Below are 17,843 nucleotides of genomic sequence, written 5' to 3' on the forward strand. Positions count from 1 at the left end.
GTTGCTTCGTCCGTGTTTTCTTGGTTTGATTCGTTACTATTTGTTGATTTTACAAACATTTTTAACACACCCAAGGAAGCTGATACATAACGACATACAAGCATACGCAGGCATTGACGTTTTACTTATATACCCTGTAGAAAAAGCTGAGCTAGAAATCCAATATTTTTGCGTAAATGGTTTAAAACTGTTTCAAGGTTGATATTTAGCTCCTGGGCGATGATACGACTATTAATATTCCAGCCAACTTCGGTTATTTCTGTGATTTTATCGAATTTTCATCAAAAATGCTTGAACGGAATCGACGAGACTAAAATTACACGTAATTAGCTGTTGCAGTAATGGCACCATAAACACCTTTCACTGTTTCAGCGGTCTGGCTTGAATTTTCGCCTTTTACAAAGAAAAGCTGTGAACTGTACCGAATTTTCCCCTTCTTGACTAATTCACAACTGAGTGGAACGAAAAAAAAACAGAAACAATTTTTTCAGCATGAAATGTCACCTTGACGACGAGTATAAACTTTAAGCTTTGTGATTGACACCTTACGAGATATCGATCACTACAACCATCTACCGGGAAAATAATGGATATATATATTATTTCGCCATTTCTCCATCGCTAGAGCCTTGTTTGTGAACTGGTGAGGTTAGTATCTGGATGGAAAGGTATAAGCATATCACCATGCGCTATGCAGGTGGCGAGTTACTAACGACATAAGGTCGGTAATGTTTTATAAAGTTCGACTAAACGGATGATTTTCAAATGACACAGCCGCGCAAGTGTATAGTTCTTAACTGAAAACACGTTAATACTAGTAATCTGAGCACTGTACCACGTTGAACAAGCCATGATTGCAACACGTGGCTACTATCGACAACGCATTATACATCTCTTTTCGGATCAATATTATAGTATCTCCCGCTTTCTCCGGTTTTCCCAACCATACTAGCTGCCTTAGGGCTCAGATGAGAGCGATAGAAAAATAACTTTAAATAAAACTACTATGGGGAGAAACATAAAACTCATGTCATTATGTATGGATTAGCACATCATTCAAATTACCGCCTTGGTTTGCTGGCAGTATTTCAAGCGACCGATTTAGATTTCTATGAACACACCCAATATGTGCACTCATTTTTAATTGGGCGATAGCGCCTCGGATCTTGGCTTCCAAGTCGTTTAAAGCAGTTGGTTTGTTAACGTAGACTAAGGACTTGACGCGGCGCCTGAAATAATCAAGTCACATGAAAGCAGCAGCCAATTGACAAACGCTCACCTTGAGATGACCCAGCCCACAAAATTTCACCTTCGTAACTTGCAGGATTGTGTCCTTTGCATTGTATGCAGAATCGTCTGACTGATATTGTCCAGATCTGGCCACAGAAAATCAATTAAAGTCGCTCTATACCCAAAACGGTTCATGGTAACAGTGTCTCCTTCCTCATTTTCAAAGCCCGATGATGCTGCTATGCTATGAACTTCATCAAACAGTGAATCTTTGTGGATGCTTGTTGGCGTAGCTGATGAGCCAAAAACTGTGACAAAAAATGCATACTGGGAGACTTAGCATTTGCAATGTCAACTGGTCAAGAACTCTATCCAACTCTATCCGAATCAAATCCAAAAGCGTTTTGGAATAATGTAAATTCGAAGAAATATTCCGCCCTCTCTTTTCTTTGGCGACAAAGCTGCCAATGCCCCTGCTGATGCCGCTGATCTCTTTGCTGAGGCTTTTAAGTCCAATTTTGCATCTACCTCTAACAGTGATGCAAATATTTTCTTCGACATACAACGATTTATTAATTTCAGCAAGCTAGCATTGTCCACTGAAGATGTCTACAGAGGCATTACGCGACTTAAAGCCTCCTCAAACACTGATGTTGATGGTTTATTTGCGGTGTTATTCAGGCAGTGTGATTCTTTAGTATACCCTCTGTTGTTAATCTATAGGGTAAGGCTTTCTCAAGTGGGCATCAAAATTACCAAAGTGAATATTTTGCGATGAAATTCAGCCAGGACTGAGTTCTATCATCCAGAAGCACACTCAGAAAATTTTGTTGTAAAATTCTAAATAGTTTTTTTTTTATTAACTATCGAAGTTTTTTGTAGCGCTTGAATAATTATCACATTTCTCGTAAAGTAAGTATCCGATTACAACGATTTTTCAACTTCAGACTGATAAAGGATGATATTTTCCAAAAACGTTATTTTTGTTCCGAAACTTGATGTTTTGTTTTTGTAAAAATTTTTTTTTAATAAACAATTAAAAATTTAACTAATTTCTGCGCCTCTGGGATGAAAATTTTTTAAGGATATTAACGTAATAAACATCTGTGCATTTATGTATGAAAAAAAATGCGTGCAATTCGAAAAGGATTAATTATAATTAATTTTTTTGTGCCAGAATGCGCGCTTCGACTTACGCGGACGCGCACGAACACACAAACGGCGACTCGCGGGCGACTTGCGAAAAACCGTTTTAGACACGTCTCAACGCGATATGCTTCCGTAAGATCAGTTTTGCCGACTTTTCCATTACTGGTGTTTACTTGTTTTTAAAGATTGGCCATATAAATAATTTACGTATAACAGAATTTGCGCTTTGACTCTCGCGGAAATGCGTAATGATAATTAAATCAAATGTATTCAAAGGAATGTATAAGCTGTCATGCAAGGTTTCATGTATACTTCTTTATTACTAACGTTTATGTTTACATATCAGATCTATACCTACATTGTAAGTTCAGTCAGCGAAATCACAAGCACAGTATTTCGTCGATATTAAAAAGAATGTGATTGAAAAAGAATACGTCGTTTGCCTTGATTTCTCCGAAAATTACGCATGTCGTGTTCAAAATTCTGTGCAATCAGAATACTGGAAGACAACGCAGGTAACAATACATCCTTACGTTGTGCATTACAAAGAAAACGGGGTAGAACAGCATAAGAATTTTGTGATAATTTCGGAAGCACTGGAACATGACAGTTCCGCAGTCAATTTGTTCAATTCTAAATTGATTCAATATTTGATTAAACAGTTTGGGAAACGAAATGTGAAGAAAATCTATTATTTTTCCGACGGGGCGGCCTCACAGTACAAAAACAAGTACAATTTTATAAATTTACTTTTTCACAAAAAGGATTTTGGCATCGCGACCGAGTGGCACTTTTTTGCCTCTGCATATGGGAAAGGTGCCTGCGATGGTATTGGTGGTGCTATAAAGAGAGATGCGTACCATGCAAGCTTGCGAGATAAAATCCCGGTGAAAATTACGGGATCGAAACAGTTGTATGATTGGGCAAAAGTCAATTCTAAGAAAATTAGTTTTGATTACTGTAATAAACAAGAACATGAAAATCACTCTAGTAAGTTGAAAAAGCGCTATTCCAAAGCGCAAACTTTGAAAAATACGAGGCAGTTCCATTCTTTTATTCCAAAAGTTAAAAATTCCATCGAGTGCAAAATATTTTCAGCCCACGATCAATCTAAAATTATACCCATTATGTAAAAATAAACTACATGAAAAGTGTAAAAAGCGTGAATGATTTTCATTTTTTCTCGAAATAACAAATGAATATGCGATATCTGTATAACTTTCTATATCTTTTCACTTTTTGTGTCCGTCCGTGAATTGTTGTTGTTTTTCAACGAGAAATTTTAAGGGCATTTGCTGACGGAACTAACAATGTATAAATTTGATATGTAAACATAATATAAAGAAGTATACATGAAACCTTGCATGACAGCTTATACATTCCTTTGAATACATTTGATTTAATTATCATTACGCATTTCCGCGAGAGTCAAAGCGCAAATTCTGTTATACGTAAATTATTTATATGGCCAATCTTTAAAAACAAGTAAACACCAGTAATGGAAAAGTCGGCAAAACTGATCTTACGGAAGCATATCGCGTTGAGACGTGTCTAAAACGGTTTTTCGCAAGCCGCCCGCGAGTCGCCGTTTGTGTGTTCGTGCGCGTCCGCGTAAGTCGAAGCGCGCATTCTGGCACAAAAAAATTAATTATAATTAATCCTTTTCGAATTGCACGCATTTTTTTTCATACATAAATGCACAGATGTTTATTACGTTAATATCCTTAAAAAATTTTCATCCCAGAGGCGCAGAAATTAGTTAAATTTTTAATTGTTTATTAAAAAAAATTTTTTACAAAAACAAAACATCAAGTTTCGGAACAAAAACAACGTTTTTGGAAAATATCATCCTTTATCAGTCTGAAGTTGAAAAATCGTTGTAATCGGATACTTACTTTACGAGAAATGTGATAATTATTCAAGCGCTGCAAAAAACTTCGATAGTTAATAAAAAAAAAACTATTTAGAATTTTACAACAAAATTTTCTGAGTGTGCTTCTGGATGATAGAACTCAGTCCTGGCTGAATTTCATCGCAAAATATTCACTTTGGTAATTTTGATGCCCACTTGAGAAAGCCTTACCCTATAACAAGTCGCTAACTTCGCGTACTTTTATTGATGCTTGGAAATTGGCTTATACGAGGGGTGCCTTTTATATGTCGGGATTAGAAACAAACACAAATTTTAATCATCGAAAATCACTTTATTGTTTTTCAAAATATTCTCCATGAAGATCTATACACTTTTGCAAGCGTTTGAAGCAATTGTCGAAGCACTTTTGCCACTCTGAATGAGGTACCTCCAAAACATGCATTCTAAATGCCGCAACTGCTTCTTCAGGTGTCGAAAAACGTTGACCTCTCAGTTTGTTTTTTACCTACGGGAATAAAAAAAAGTCATTCGGTGCCAAGTCAGGACTATAAGGCGGATGACCCATTAATTCGATGTTTTGGGTGCTCAAAAATGCAGTTGTTTGAGCCGATGTGTGAGAGCTCGCATTGTCCTGGTGAAGAGTGATCCGTCTTTGGCGATTGGTTTTCCTAATTTCTTGGAAGACAACTGGCAAACAAATGTGTACCACTCAGAATTTACTGTTCTGCGTTGTTCTAGTGGTACGGTTGCGACATGTCCAGTTTTTCCGAAAAGACAGGCGACCATTTGCTTGGAAGTGCTTTGTGCGCGAACAACTTTTGTTGGATTTGGCTCATCTTGAAACACCTATACACTCGACTGCTGTTTACTTTCGGGCTCATACGCGTAAATCCATGATTCATCACCTGTCACGATGTCATAGACGTGTTTCGAAGCGCCGCGATCGTATTTTTTGAGCACTTCCTTCGACCAATCGACACGAGCCTTTTTTTGAGCGATTGACAAATTGTGTGAGATCCAACGCGAACAAATTTTTTTGACAGTCAAATGTTTATGCAATATTGAATGTATGCTGGTCCCACTAATGCCTAAGATTGTCTCAATTTCAAGATAGGTCACATGACGATCTTGCAATGTCAGTTCGCGCACAGCATCAATGGTTTTCGGAACAACAACTGATTTTGGACGACCTTCACGAAATTCGTCTTGGAGTGAACTACGACCACGATTGAATTCACCATACCATCGATAAACACTGGTCCTTGATGGAGGTTCATCGTCAAAAAATGAATTAAGTTCATCCATGCAATGTTGCTGAGTTAATCCACGTCGAAAGTTGTAAAAAATAATCGCACGAAAATGTTCACGATTTAATTCCACTTTTGGACCGAGATGAATCTTTTAAGTTACTGTAAACAACACAAATAGCGCTGGTATTTCAAAACGTTCTGAGTACGTAAAAGCCAAAAAATGTCAAACTTTGCGATCCAGCTGTCAGTTGCCAGATTGCAACACCAGAGTTGCCAAATCCCGACATATACAAGGCACCCCTAGTATTTCACCTATTTTCAAGAGCAGTAATAAAAATGATATTAGCAACAATAGGCCTATTTCAAAGCTTTTCGCCCCGACAAAGTTTTTTGTATGCATCATCCAAGGCAAATTGTTTTTTGCTGTCAATAATATGGTGCGTTTGGAGCAGCATTACTTCTTTCTGGGCCGCTCAACAGTTTCTAATCTAGCTGTCTTCTCGGATGACTATATCGCTGCATTCCATTCAGGGTACCCAGTTGTCATCATTTCTACTGACCTCTCTAAGGCTTTTGGTCAGATTTCTCATGTAAAATTAATTAAAAAATGGCCCCGCTTCCACTCAGCCTTCTTGATTTGGATTTCAAATTACTTAGGTTAGGTTTGGCAGCCGAATCGCACATAGGCACTGCGATGCCCTTTAGACGACGAAATGGATCCGTGTGAGTCTTATTTGCGCAATCGTCATTGCTTGGTTGTTGCCCATAATGTTAGAGACCATTCGTTGCTTGCTGTGGGGCTCCGCAAGGTAGTATTTCTTCAAAAATAATCCTGCTTTATGTAGATGCAGATTGATTTAGATAATTTCAGTAACTGGTGTATGAATAATCCAATAATCGCTTAACATAAATAAGTATTTCCAAATTACCTTTCTTCGCGCGTCACCATTATTGAAACCTCTTATAACACAACTAGCACGCCCCTGTCACGTGTACGTGAAATTAAAGACTTGGGAGAAGTATTTGATTTAAAACTTAATTTTGCTATTCATATCAATTTCATTAGTAGATATCAAATCTTACGCCATGCTTTTATTAGGCGTCATAGCTCCGATTTCACCGGCTTTGAAGCTTTTGTATACGGCGTTTGTATGTTGAAACGTACGTTCAATGTGAGTATGTATGCCTACCTATGAAGCGCGTTGCTTATTGATTAACTTAGAATCATTGCAAAACAGGATAATAATCTTTACCTTTGTGCTTCATTTTTGGTTTGAACCGTGATGCTGTTGACTGTCCGGTGCTTCTTGAGATGATTTTCTTTAATATTCCAGCCAGAGCTCTTCGTAGTTCGAAGTTTTTCTTGTTGGTCTATCAAAATGTCTTTATGCTCGAAATGCTTCTACTACAGTCATAATCGAGCTTAATAAAAAATCTAATTTCTTGAGAAAGATTTTTCATTTTCAGAAGATCTACTATTAAGGGGACAGATACAGATAAAATTTCGAAAACGATTTTTTTTTTTCATAAAATGTTAATATAATCCTTTAAGAATATGCCAAAAAAAATTTAGAACTGTTAAAATAAAGCTGGATGTTACCTTATTTACGCCGATTATATCGGTTAAGGAGAGAGATCTTCTTTAGCAAAAAAATCACGTGTCCTCGCAATTCAAGCGGAAGTTTAAGAATCCATTTTATTCAGAGTTGCATTTTTTTCCAAAAAGATAATACAAGCTTAACCTACGTTCACAATAAAATGATGCATGTAGAAATACGTTATTCTAATAATACAAGCTTAAGCTACGTTTACATAAAAAGTTGTTCCTTTACAACTCGGCCAATTCTGACAAAGGATCGACCTCCACCATAGTTAGAACTCAAAGTGGCTAGTTAATGCGCAGAGGATCGTTTTCTGGCTCGTCGGCACACCCTGCCGGCAGCTGTCGCCATTTCCTTATCCGGTGAGCTTCGATCACCCCATCATAAGGTAACTGGGTTAACTGGCAGTTATTTATGTCTCTAATGACATATCTATCGTTCCCCAATATTTTATGAATGACATAAGGGCCTTTATATTGGGGTATCAGTTTTTTGTTACTCCCGACTGTCGTATCGACGTTCCTCACGACGACGTAATCACCTATGCCGTACGTCTTAGTCCCGATGTGGTTATTGCAAGAGCGTTTGGTATCATATTCCTGTCTAGCTTGGATAGATGTGGATGCATTTCTGCGCAACTTTACCAAGTCCCGTCCATCATCTGGGCATAACTTGTCCTGAAAAAATTCAGTGAATTCGTCTACGACAACTCCTCTTTGCTCAACACCGAACAAAAGGCGACTGGGTGTATCACGACATGTGCTATGAGTTGAGTTATTTATAGCATACTCCACCTCAAGTAGCCTTTTAACCCAGTCATCATGGTTTATTTCGTCAGTTAGTTTCCCCAACATACATTTCAATATCCTATTCACCCTTTCCACTTGCCCGTTGGCCTGCGGAGAGGCAACGGAGACCTTTACATGACCTATGTTTTGCTTCATTAGATAAGCACCAAACTCCATAGACGTGAAGCAGGACCCTCTGTCACTTATGATTCGCCTTGGACGGCTGTAGTAGCTGAAGTATTTCTCAAGAGCGGCAATCACTTCTCGAGTACTGGTTGAGTTGGTTGGGTAGAGTTTGACGAACTTCGTAAATGCGTCAACTACCACTAAGATGTGTTTCCGTTTTGATTTGATAGACGGTAGTGGACCGAAATGGTCTATATGGACGGTGTCAAACGGTAATGGAGTTTTGGGGATGGAATACAGGGTCCTCTCCCTGGCCGATGGAGGTGTGGCGTACATTATGCATTTTAGGCAGTTTCTGATAAATCTTTCTGTTTTCATTCGCATGTTCGGAAACCAGTAGTACAGGCAGAGTTTGTTAAGGGTTTTCTCAACCGATAGATGGCCCAACTTTTCATGCATTAGTTGTATAATGTTATACTCCATCTCGTTGGGTACGTACAGTGCTTTCTTACCATTTGCCATTTCCCTATATACAAGTCCATCTACTAAAACGTAATGATTTAGATGTTCATTTTCTAAACGATTACGTATTGATTCAATAGCTTTGTCCCGCTCCTGAGCGACCTGTAGTTGGAATTCGACGTCGTCTGCGTTTATTATGTGGGCGATCTCTCGCCTGCTTAGGGCATCAACATGGCCCATGGAGGCTCCTCGTCTATGTTTTATTTTATAATTATAATTTTCGAACTCCAGAGCCCATCTGGCTATTCGAGGGTTCAATTGTTTTTTCTCCAAGGTCATTGTCAGTGAATTACAGTCGGTAACTATTGTGAAGGGTATACCCTCCAAATAGGGCCTAAACCTTCTCAACGCGTATATTATAGATAGAGCTTCTAATTCAAAACTATGATACTTTGCTTCGGCGCTGGAAGCAGTTTTAGAAAAGTATGAAACAGGGTGAAACTTTTTGTCATCTTGGCGTTGCAGCAGTACGGATCCGAAGCCTATGCTACTAGCGTCGCAATGTAGTTCCGTTTCCCGTTCCGGACTATAAATAGCCAGGACTGGGCCTTTTACTAACCTAGACTTAAGCTCGTTAAAGGCATCAAGGCATTTTTCGTCGAAGCTAAATGCCGAATTTCTTCTGAGTAGGTTTTGCAGTGGTTTGGCGATCTGAGAAAATGACGGCTCGAAGCGACGAAAATATGAAAATAGGCCAATACACGATTGTAATTGTTTTGGATTAGTAGGTATTGGAAAATTCTGTATACTCTTAATATGGGAGTCATTTGGCCGTATTCCTGTATGAGTCACAGTATATCCTAAGTAGTCAATTTCCTCATACCCGAATTTACATTTGTTTAAATTAAGTTCCAAATCCCGAAGGGCAAGTCGTTCTAGTACGGCTTGCAATAAATTTTCGTGTTCTTTGAACTTCTCGGTTGCAACAAGAATGTCGTCCATGTAGATGATGATTTTTCTATCGTCGATCATATCTCGGAAGACGTTATTTATGAAACGCTGGAATACTGCGGGAGAGTTCTTCAGACCAAAAGGCATTTTTAGATACTCGTATTGGCCATTTGGGGTCACGAATGCGGTGAGCTTGATCGACTCAGGAGCCATCTGCACTTGGTAAAATCCGCTCTTCAGATCGAGTACCGAGAGGAATTTCTTGTTCTCCAGGTAATCAATACAGTCGTCAATCAGGGGTAATGGGTAGTTATCCCTTACGGTTAATTTATTTAATGCCCTATAGTCTACACACAATCGTATTTTCCCATTCTTTTTCCTTACTAGTACGATAGCAGAAGCATACGGAGAGTTGCTGGGTCGTATTATTCCATCTTGGCGCAGTTCGTCTATGATAGCTTGCACTTGGCTTCGCTCAGCGTAAGAGAGCCTGCGGGGAGCGCAATGAAATGGAACGTCGCTGGTCAAATGTATTTTCATTTCGTAGTTGGACGGTTCGGCTTTCACGCTATTGCTGAAGTAGGTATCGTCAATGAGTCGTTTTAATACGTCTCGCTGATGTTTGCCCAGTTTGGGGCCTATGTCAACGTCGTCGGCTTTGCGAGAAATGTCGATGTTAAAAATGTCGGGTAATTCAGAAGGTATGCTATAGGAATTAGGTTTACTTTGGTGGAGTTCGTCACCAGAGTGCTTCGGCATAGTAGCGGCAGGGTGTATGTCGGAGCCAATTACTGGTTGAGTAGTCACAGATGCATACGACTTAGATCTATCTCTTATTTCTAATAATTTTTCCTTGCTATATTTCTTAATACCATTTCTTAATTCAATATTGAAAATTCTCAAGAAGTCACGTCCCAAAATAACTGGTATGTTCATACTTTCATTCGCTATAATATTTAATTCAACTTCGTTTGATTTATTTAAAAATTGTATTTTACATTTCACTTTTTTTTTTATAAGTAAATTTGTTCCTCCAATGCCTTTATAATGGGATATGTTTCCATTGAACTGCTCTCCTACCAGCTCTTTTGGGACGAGTGACGCTTTTATGAAGCTAACCGGACTGCCGGTATCGAATAGAGAAAAAACTTGATTACATATTGTTTCCCTAGTCAATTGGAACGATATACTTACAAAATTAAATGCACCGTTTTGCCAAAGCTTGCATATGCAATATGTAACAGTGGATCGACTCGTCTTTTTTCTTCCACTTACGCTGCGCTAACATTCTGTAAATTTCTTGCTGCGTGATTGCTTTTCCAAACTCAGCGGTCAATGCCGTCTTTAAAGAGTCGTAATTTAGTGCGGTTGTGGTTGACAAGAAGACTCGTGCCGTTCCTTTTAAAGAACGGCGGAGTGCCAGTAGTTTGAAGCTATCGTCTGCTCCTGATGTATTCATAATCTCCTCGAAATCGCGTAAAAAGTGGAGAACTGAGTATGACACGTCATCCCCGTTGAACTTTGGGAGAGCGTGCTCGATATCTCCGAAATCTAAACGGCGCTTGTTTTCTTTGGGGACTCGGCACTCAAGTTCTTCCACCCGTTTCCTCAGTGTTAGAATTTCGATTCTTTTCTTCAATGCTATGACCTCTTCGTCTAAGTCACGAAGCGCTAGCGTGTCTCGCTGGTCCTTATTCGTCTCTCCGGCAGTGTTTGTGGTGGCGGCGGTAGTGCCAATAGCGGCGACGGCAGTATCGGAATCGGCATCTGTAGTAGTAGTTGTTTGATTATAGGCGGCAGCGGCAGTACAATCGAACGGAATCGAGGAGTTCAAGGCGTCTGTTCCATTGTTGACAGCACCATCACTGTCGGCATCGGCAGCGTCTTCAGGAGCAAAGCTCGCGGCACCTTCATCAGTTCCCACCACGCTCCGCAGAAGGTTACGCAACTGTTGTGCTGTGGCCGATGGTGGGAATTCTACCCCTGCCTCACTTAGTGCGTTCGCCAGGTTTTGTCTTGGGCTGACCATTTCCATGATTCGATAAATGGGAAGTGCGGTTTACCCCACACCTGAGTTGTTAAAATAAAGCTGGATGTTACCTTATTTACGCCGATTATATCGGTTAAGGAGAGAGATCTTCTTTAGCAAAAAAATCACGTGTCCTCGCAATTCAAGCGGAAGTTTAAGAATCCATTTTATTCAGAGTTGCATTTTTTTCCAAAAAGATAATACAAGCTTAACCTACGTTCACAATAAAATGATGCATGTAGAAATACGTTATTCTAATAATACAAGCTTAAGCTACGTTTACATAAAAAGTTGTTCCTTTACAGAACATAAATTTAAGTATTTCTTATATTATAGATCATCAACCGTGACGACTCTATTCTTTGTGTTCAAGCGCAGTATAGTTACGTTGCCGACTTTAGACGCGTTTTTCTCAAAACTATATTTTTCTCGGACTGGCGTACACGATAACTCGAAAAGTTATCGACCGATCGCCCTGAAATTTTGCACACATCTTTTTCATGATATTACTTTGTATTGAATTTACAAGTTTTTTGTGAGTTTATAAGATTTTCGAAGCAGAAATAGTAGGAAAATTCGCCCCAAAATTATAATTTTTTTTTGAAACATTTTATTCCGCGAATTTTTCTTCTTTTCCATTTTTTTGATTCATATAGAAATGATGGCATTAATAAACAAAAAACTGTTTGGTTTTTTGTATCCAGGTCACTGACGCCGATGCTAAAATGCCCGCCGATTGAGAAGCCCCGCTGCGACCTTCCTGGAAGAATTGAGTGTACATCCGACATTTTAAATGATTAAAATAAAAAAAAAAAAAATGTATATTATTTTAATATATAAATAAACTGTATGCCCATTTTGAAAAATGTATATTGGCTTTTTCATTTTAAATAATTTTAATGAAAATCAGGGAAAATATGGATGTTTACAGGTATCTGTCCCCTTAAAATGTTTGAATACTTATTATGAATAGTTTAATTGCACTTCCTTTTTTTAATGCCAATTACACTTAAAATATGTCCACTTGCTCTATAAGAATGTATTATATTCATTGGCTTAAGAAATAAATAAATAAATACAAATGTGCCTGATGTGCATGATGGAATTCATGTTACGGACTTACAACCGAACCAGAATTTCTATGTAATAATATTTCTCAATAATCTCGATACTTTCAGCAATCGTGGGAAAATGCATAATAAAATGGCAAACACTGTTGAACATTTTGACAGCTAGATGTCATACTTAATCTTGACAGTTATTGAAACAAAATTATTGCAAAAGCAATCATTGATATCTAGATTAGCAGTAGAATGGGCTGAGTCATTGAGTTTCCAGTTGTGATCTTCTGTTTTATTCAATGCCAGTCATCTATTCAATCAATTAATGCAAGTTTCAATATATTGCAAAACAAATGCAGTAATCGAATCGATGAGGAATGGATTTCCCATTGGGGTACTTACTACTTAACAAACGTATATGTAAAGTACATTTCTTAGACTTGAGAGCGAACAGCATCCGTGTGAGTGTTCTATTAAAAGACATGCGTTTCAATACTCGCATGCATTCACATCCATACATGCATATGTTTCTATGCATGAGAAGATATTCTTTGCTCCCACATACATATGCATACATATATCTGTATATGTTTCCTACTGAGTTTGTCACTCGCCGCTTGATTGAGGGCAAACAATATATGAGTCTCTTCAAATTAATTAGTTTATGTAACTAGCGATCGAAGCACTCTTCTGTAAGTACATAAGTACATAAGTCTGAGGTGCTTCAAGACATGCTCAAGCATTATGTGGGTGATTTTTGGAATATATTGGCATAAATTTATGCATAATTGATTTATGAGTTAGGCGCAGAGATGATTATGGCATGTACATGTGTGCATAAGTACATATAAGGTGTAGCAATAAGGAATCCATTATTTCTGCATGAAATTGAAGGCTCTATTTAGCGTGGTTAGAATGATCTGATTTAGTTCAAATATGCACCTCAACTTTGAATATATTCCGCCATGAAGGAAAGCTCCTCATAAAAAACCATCTGCCATTCGGAGTCGGTGTAGAACATCATTTGGGAAACTATGTCAAAATTAGGAATCAAAATTTCTATAAGAATTTTTAGTATGCAATTTTATAGCTACAAAATCCCGTTAATTTTGTATAATTTTTTTCCTTGATGGTGTTTCAAATTTTCTTCTTACAACAAATGCATTACATTATTTGTGTATGAAGTAAATACACAACACTAAAATTTTTGAAGGAGCATTGCTGTACTCAGTCGATGGGCTGCCAGTTGTGGTCTTAGAGTCAACTCTGATACAATGGAGTTGATGGTATTCACCAGAAAATACAAACGTCCACCTTAATTAATCAGTTTCTTACGCTCTCGTCGTAAGTCAACTATCTTGTTGTAATATTTGACGTCAAGCTCCATTGGAAGTTGCACATCGACAATCGAAAAAGGAAGGATATGTGGGAAAACAGCTCGCGGATTTTGCTCTATGAAAACGCACCGTCACACAGTGTTATCATTATCCGTGAATTTTTGACCAAGAACAAAAAAAGTCCGGCAACCAAGGAATTCACCTAACATAGCTTCCTGCTATTTTTTTCTGTTTGATCGATTCAAAAAACCTCCTCGGGGAACGCATTTTAACAGCCAAATGGAAGTAATGGAAAGATTGAAGAGGGCTCGGATGACTATACCGAATATGGAGTTCCAAAATGTTTCGAGAGCTGGATTAAACGCTGGCATAACTGTGTTGCAATTGATGAAGAGTACTTGGAAGGTGATAATATCACATTTCAGACATTTTCTTGCATTTTGAATTTTTTTAATATTCGTATATTCGGGGAACTTTTTGATCAAGGTGGTATATTTAGAACTTTTGATCGACACTGTGATATTACTATATACATATATTCGTGTGAGAGTATGTATCAAATCGTTTTCCTCTATACCACTTGACTCCATGTCATCAGGAGTCGTACTTGAAAAGAGATACAGTGTGATGCTGCCAGAGGCTCAATTATGGTCAAACTCTGAAAATGAGACCGGCAAACACAGTTGGTTCCAGCGCTGGTGTCTACGTGGAATCCAGCGGGACAAAACTACACTTTGCTCTTAACCCCTATTTCGATGTCAGCCTAGAAATCCAACGTAGAATCTCTCTTGCTACTTTGGACTTAGTAGGCAATTGAGTAATAAAGTCCTCTCTCGACGAACAAAACTAACACTTTATAAGGCTCTCATCATGCCGTCCTAATGTATGGCGCAGAAGCGTGGACGATGACCACATCCGATGAAGCGACGCTTGTAGTGTTTGAAAGAATGATTTTGGGGAACATTTTTGGACCTTGGCACGTTGGCAACGCCGAATATCGCATGCGGTGGAACGATGAGCTGTATGAGCTTTATGACGATACAAATATAGCGCAGCGAATAAAGATTCAGCGGCTACGCTGGCTGGATCATGTCGTCCGAATGAATACAAACACTTCAGAGCTCCGCCTCTTAAATTATTCGATGCGCTACCAGCTGGTGGTAGCAGAGGATGAGGAAGGCCCCCTCTGCATTGGAAACATCAGGTGGAGAAGAACTTGACTTCACGTGGTGTGTCCAACTGGCGCCGGTTAGCACGAGAAAGAAACGACTGGCGCGCTTCCAAAATCACGTAAGCGGTTATCGCGCCAATGCAGAAGAAGTATGCTATTCAAGAAGCAATGATCTTTCATGGAAAACAGATGGAGAGGCGGATCTGTATGTGTCTGTAACGACAGCAAAGCTGCAGACATGACCTGAGGCAGCCCTTCAATCACTTCGATGGTAGTTGATTACTGTAAATCCAGGGTGAACTATGTCGGAAGATGTAATATCCTTATGCTAACATGGGTCCCGGAACAAGTAGGTATCGCGGGTAACGAGATCTCTGTCTCTTTAGACAGAATGACCAAGAAAGTTGGCTTCAGAGCCCGTTCTGCCACTCCCTTCTGAAGCCATTACCAAACGGGTTACTTCAACCCACAAGTGAGCTTGGCAAGCTGAGCGAGGCTGCAGATGGGCAAAATTGATGTTACCTGTCATGCCCAACCGTCTGTCCCAGATCCTCCGGTCATCCCTTCTACGGACGTAGGCCCACTTTATGTGGACAAATCACATGGGAAAGGTAGGCATCTCAGGCAGTTCACTCTGCCCAGCATGTGGAGAGGAGAATGAGACGGCTGACCACTTTCTATGGGTCTGCCCGGCCTTCGCTCGAATCAGACCTGAGGTCGTTGGCAGTGATGTATTAAGAAGCGACCACCTTGGTTCTTGGCACCACAAGATCTACTCAGGTTTCTTCTGCTTTCGGGTATATTTAATTAAAAGTAGAACCCGAGTGCAGTACAATGGACTTAATGTTGTCTGAGTGCTGTGCTTGCTACTTTGTCCCGCCATAAAAAAATGTATCGAAACTTTACCTTTTATCTTATTTAAGACAAATACTTGCCAGTAGGTTCCTAGAGTTTTTATAAAATCTAATTTAACCATAAGAAATGCCGACTTCCTATTCTCAGACATCGTTCTAACTACGTCAGCAGCTGAGCTAAAACTCTAAGAGTTAGAATGCTAAGGCATTCTTCACCAAATCAGTCCCACTTTAGAATGCCGGAACAGTACTTGTTCGGATTTGCATTGCAGTAACCGTTTCTGCTTCATTTGGCACTCATAAAGCGGCTTAGATCGTTACGCGCATCAATGGCAATCGTGGTAGCAAAAATTGAATCTGATTTGTTGCTGTTCATGGAACAGGTGGAAGTCGCGCCAAACGGTAGTGAGGGTATGCAAATCTCACTTGAGCAGAAATGCCAAGAGTGCACATGAACTTGCAGTGCAATAGCGCGACGCGAAAGTAAGCTCAGCTGTGGCAGCAGCAATAATGGCGGCGCCTAATTAGGCAGTTGATACACGCTTTTGTGCGTATCTGTGTGTTTGGGTGTGTGTGTGGGTTTGTCTGTATTTATTTGACTGGCGGCTGCAATGTTGCTTTTTGCCTGTACGTACTTGATTGCCACCGAAGCCAAGCAAACATACCGGATTAAGTCAAAATAATGAAAATGCTGCGCACCGCACATATGCCAAATGCCACTTGCTATATGCAACGTGTTGCACACACCTATGCATACATATGTAAAAGAGCTCTCGATGAAGCATTCCATTTGCAGTAGAAGTGTATGGGCGTATGGATGTATGCATGTGGGTGTGTATTTATGTATGTATTGAACGAAAGCTGTGGCAATGCTGCTGAGCGGTCGCGAAAATCTATGCGAAAATGAAACTGCAGCAACAACAAAACTTGCTGCATCAACAACTTGAAAGCGTGGCATTGACTGCGATCATAATCCTTTTCCCCAGCGATGGATGAATTCAGAATGTTTGGTTTAAATGCGTCTATGCGCTCGTACTTCATGGGGAATGCAACAAAAACAAAAGCCAGTGCTATCGCAATATCGTAGTAAGAACATGATTTTGTTGCAAGCGGCTTTGCATGCGTAAAGTTTATTACAAATGCATTCATGCCAGCCAATCTAAGCCAATTTCGCATCTTTGCCAACGCTAGCATTCACACGCACACACACATTCACACGCAATTTAAAATTTCTATTTCCTTGCAGTGGAAAGCCGAAGTATATGGCAAGAATTTTAGTTCACGAACTGGTATTTGATGGAAGAAGTCGGACTAGTTACAGAGTGACTAGGGTAACAGTAGTTGCGAATTTACCCACAAGGGGCTTATGCAAAACAAATATTATATTATTACTATAATTAAGGATGCTTCAGACGTTAAGCAAGCACGAAACTAGGGAAATACGTATATAAATGGATGGATGCATACTGATGGAACCAATCATCTGTTTTTGTCCACAATGAAGTTATTCCTGATGCAAAATTTTTGCGCATAATAGCGGTCGCCCCTCGGCAGGCAATGGCAAACCTTCGAGTGTCTTTCTGCCATGAAAAACCGTTTGCCGTTTGGAGTCGGCTTAAAACTGTAGGTCCTACCATTTGTGAAAGAATATCAAGACGCATGCCACAAATAAAAAGAGAAACTCGGCCAAACACCTAACAGAAGTGAAAGCGCCAATTATTTATTTTTTATTTTATGATGCTTATAACAACAATTTTTTTATTAACATTGCAACTAGTTATAGATGCTTTAACTAACAATCAATATGTGTTGAGTTTTGTAGTTTTGTTTTGCAAATAATTTTATGGGTGCTATGCAGAATTGAAGAGGTGTTGCTTACTACTTCTTTTGATAATCTTCTTAGGGTGAAGGCCATCTCTAGGGGTCGGTTCTGGTGTTTCATCTTTATCTAACCTTTGGCG

At 39.2% G+C, this 17,843-nt stretch overlaps 1 protein-coding gene across 1 annotated transcript; it reads right to left on the bottom strand.

The window, feature by feature from the left end:
• Window positions 1-7,239: 7,239 nt before the first annotated feature.
• LOC129237061 (uncharacterized) lies at window positions 7,240-11,459 on the bottom strand. The gene is made up of 3 exons (XM_054871462.1): window positions 10,706-11,459; window positions 8,530-10,377; window positions 7,240-7,244 (listed from the first exon to the last, which is right to left on the bottom strand). The coding sequence occupies exons 1-3, from the start codon at window positions 11,457-11,459 to the stop codon at window positions 7,240-7,242; spliced, it is 2,607 nt and encodes an 868-aa protein (XP_054727437.1).
• Between the last annotated feature and the right edge of the window lie 6,384 nt (window positions 11,460-17,843).

This window comes from Anastrepha obliqua, chromosome 1 (genome assembly GCF_027943255.1).
Source record: "Anastrepha obliqua isolate idAnaObli1 chromosome 1, idAnaObli1_1.0, whole genome shotgun sequence".
NCBI lineage: Eukaryota > Metazoa > Arthropoda > Insecta > Diptera > Tephritidae > Anastrepha > Anastrepha obliqua.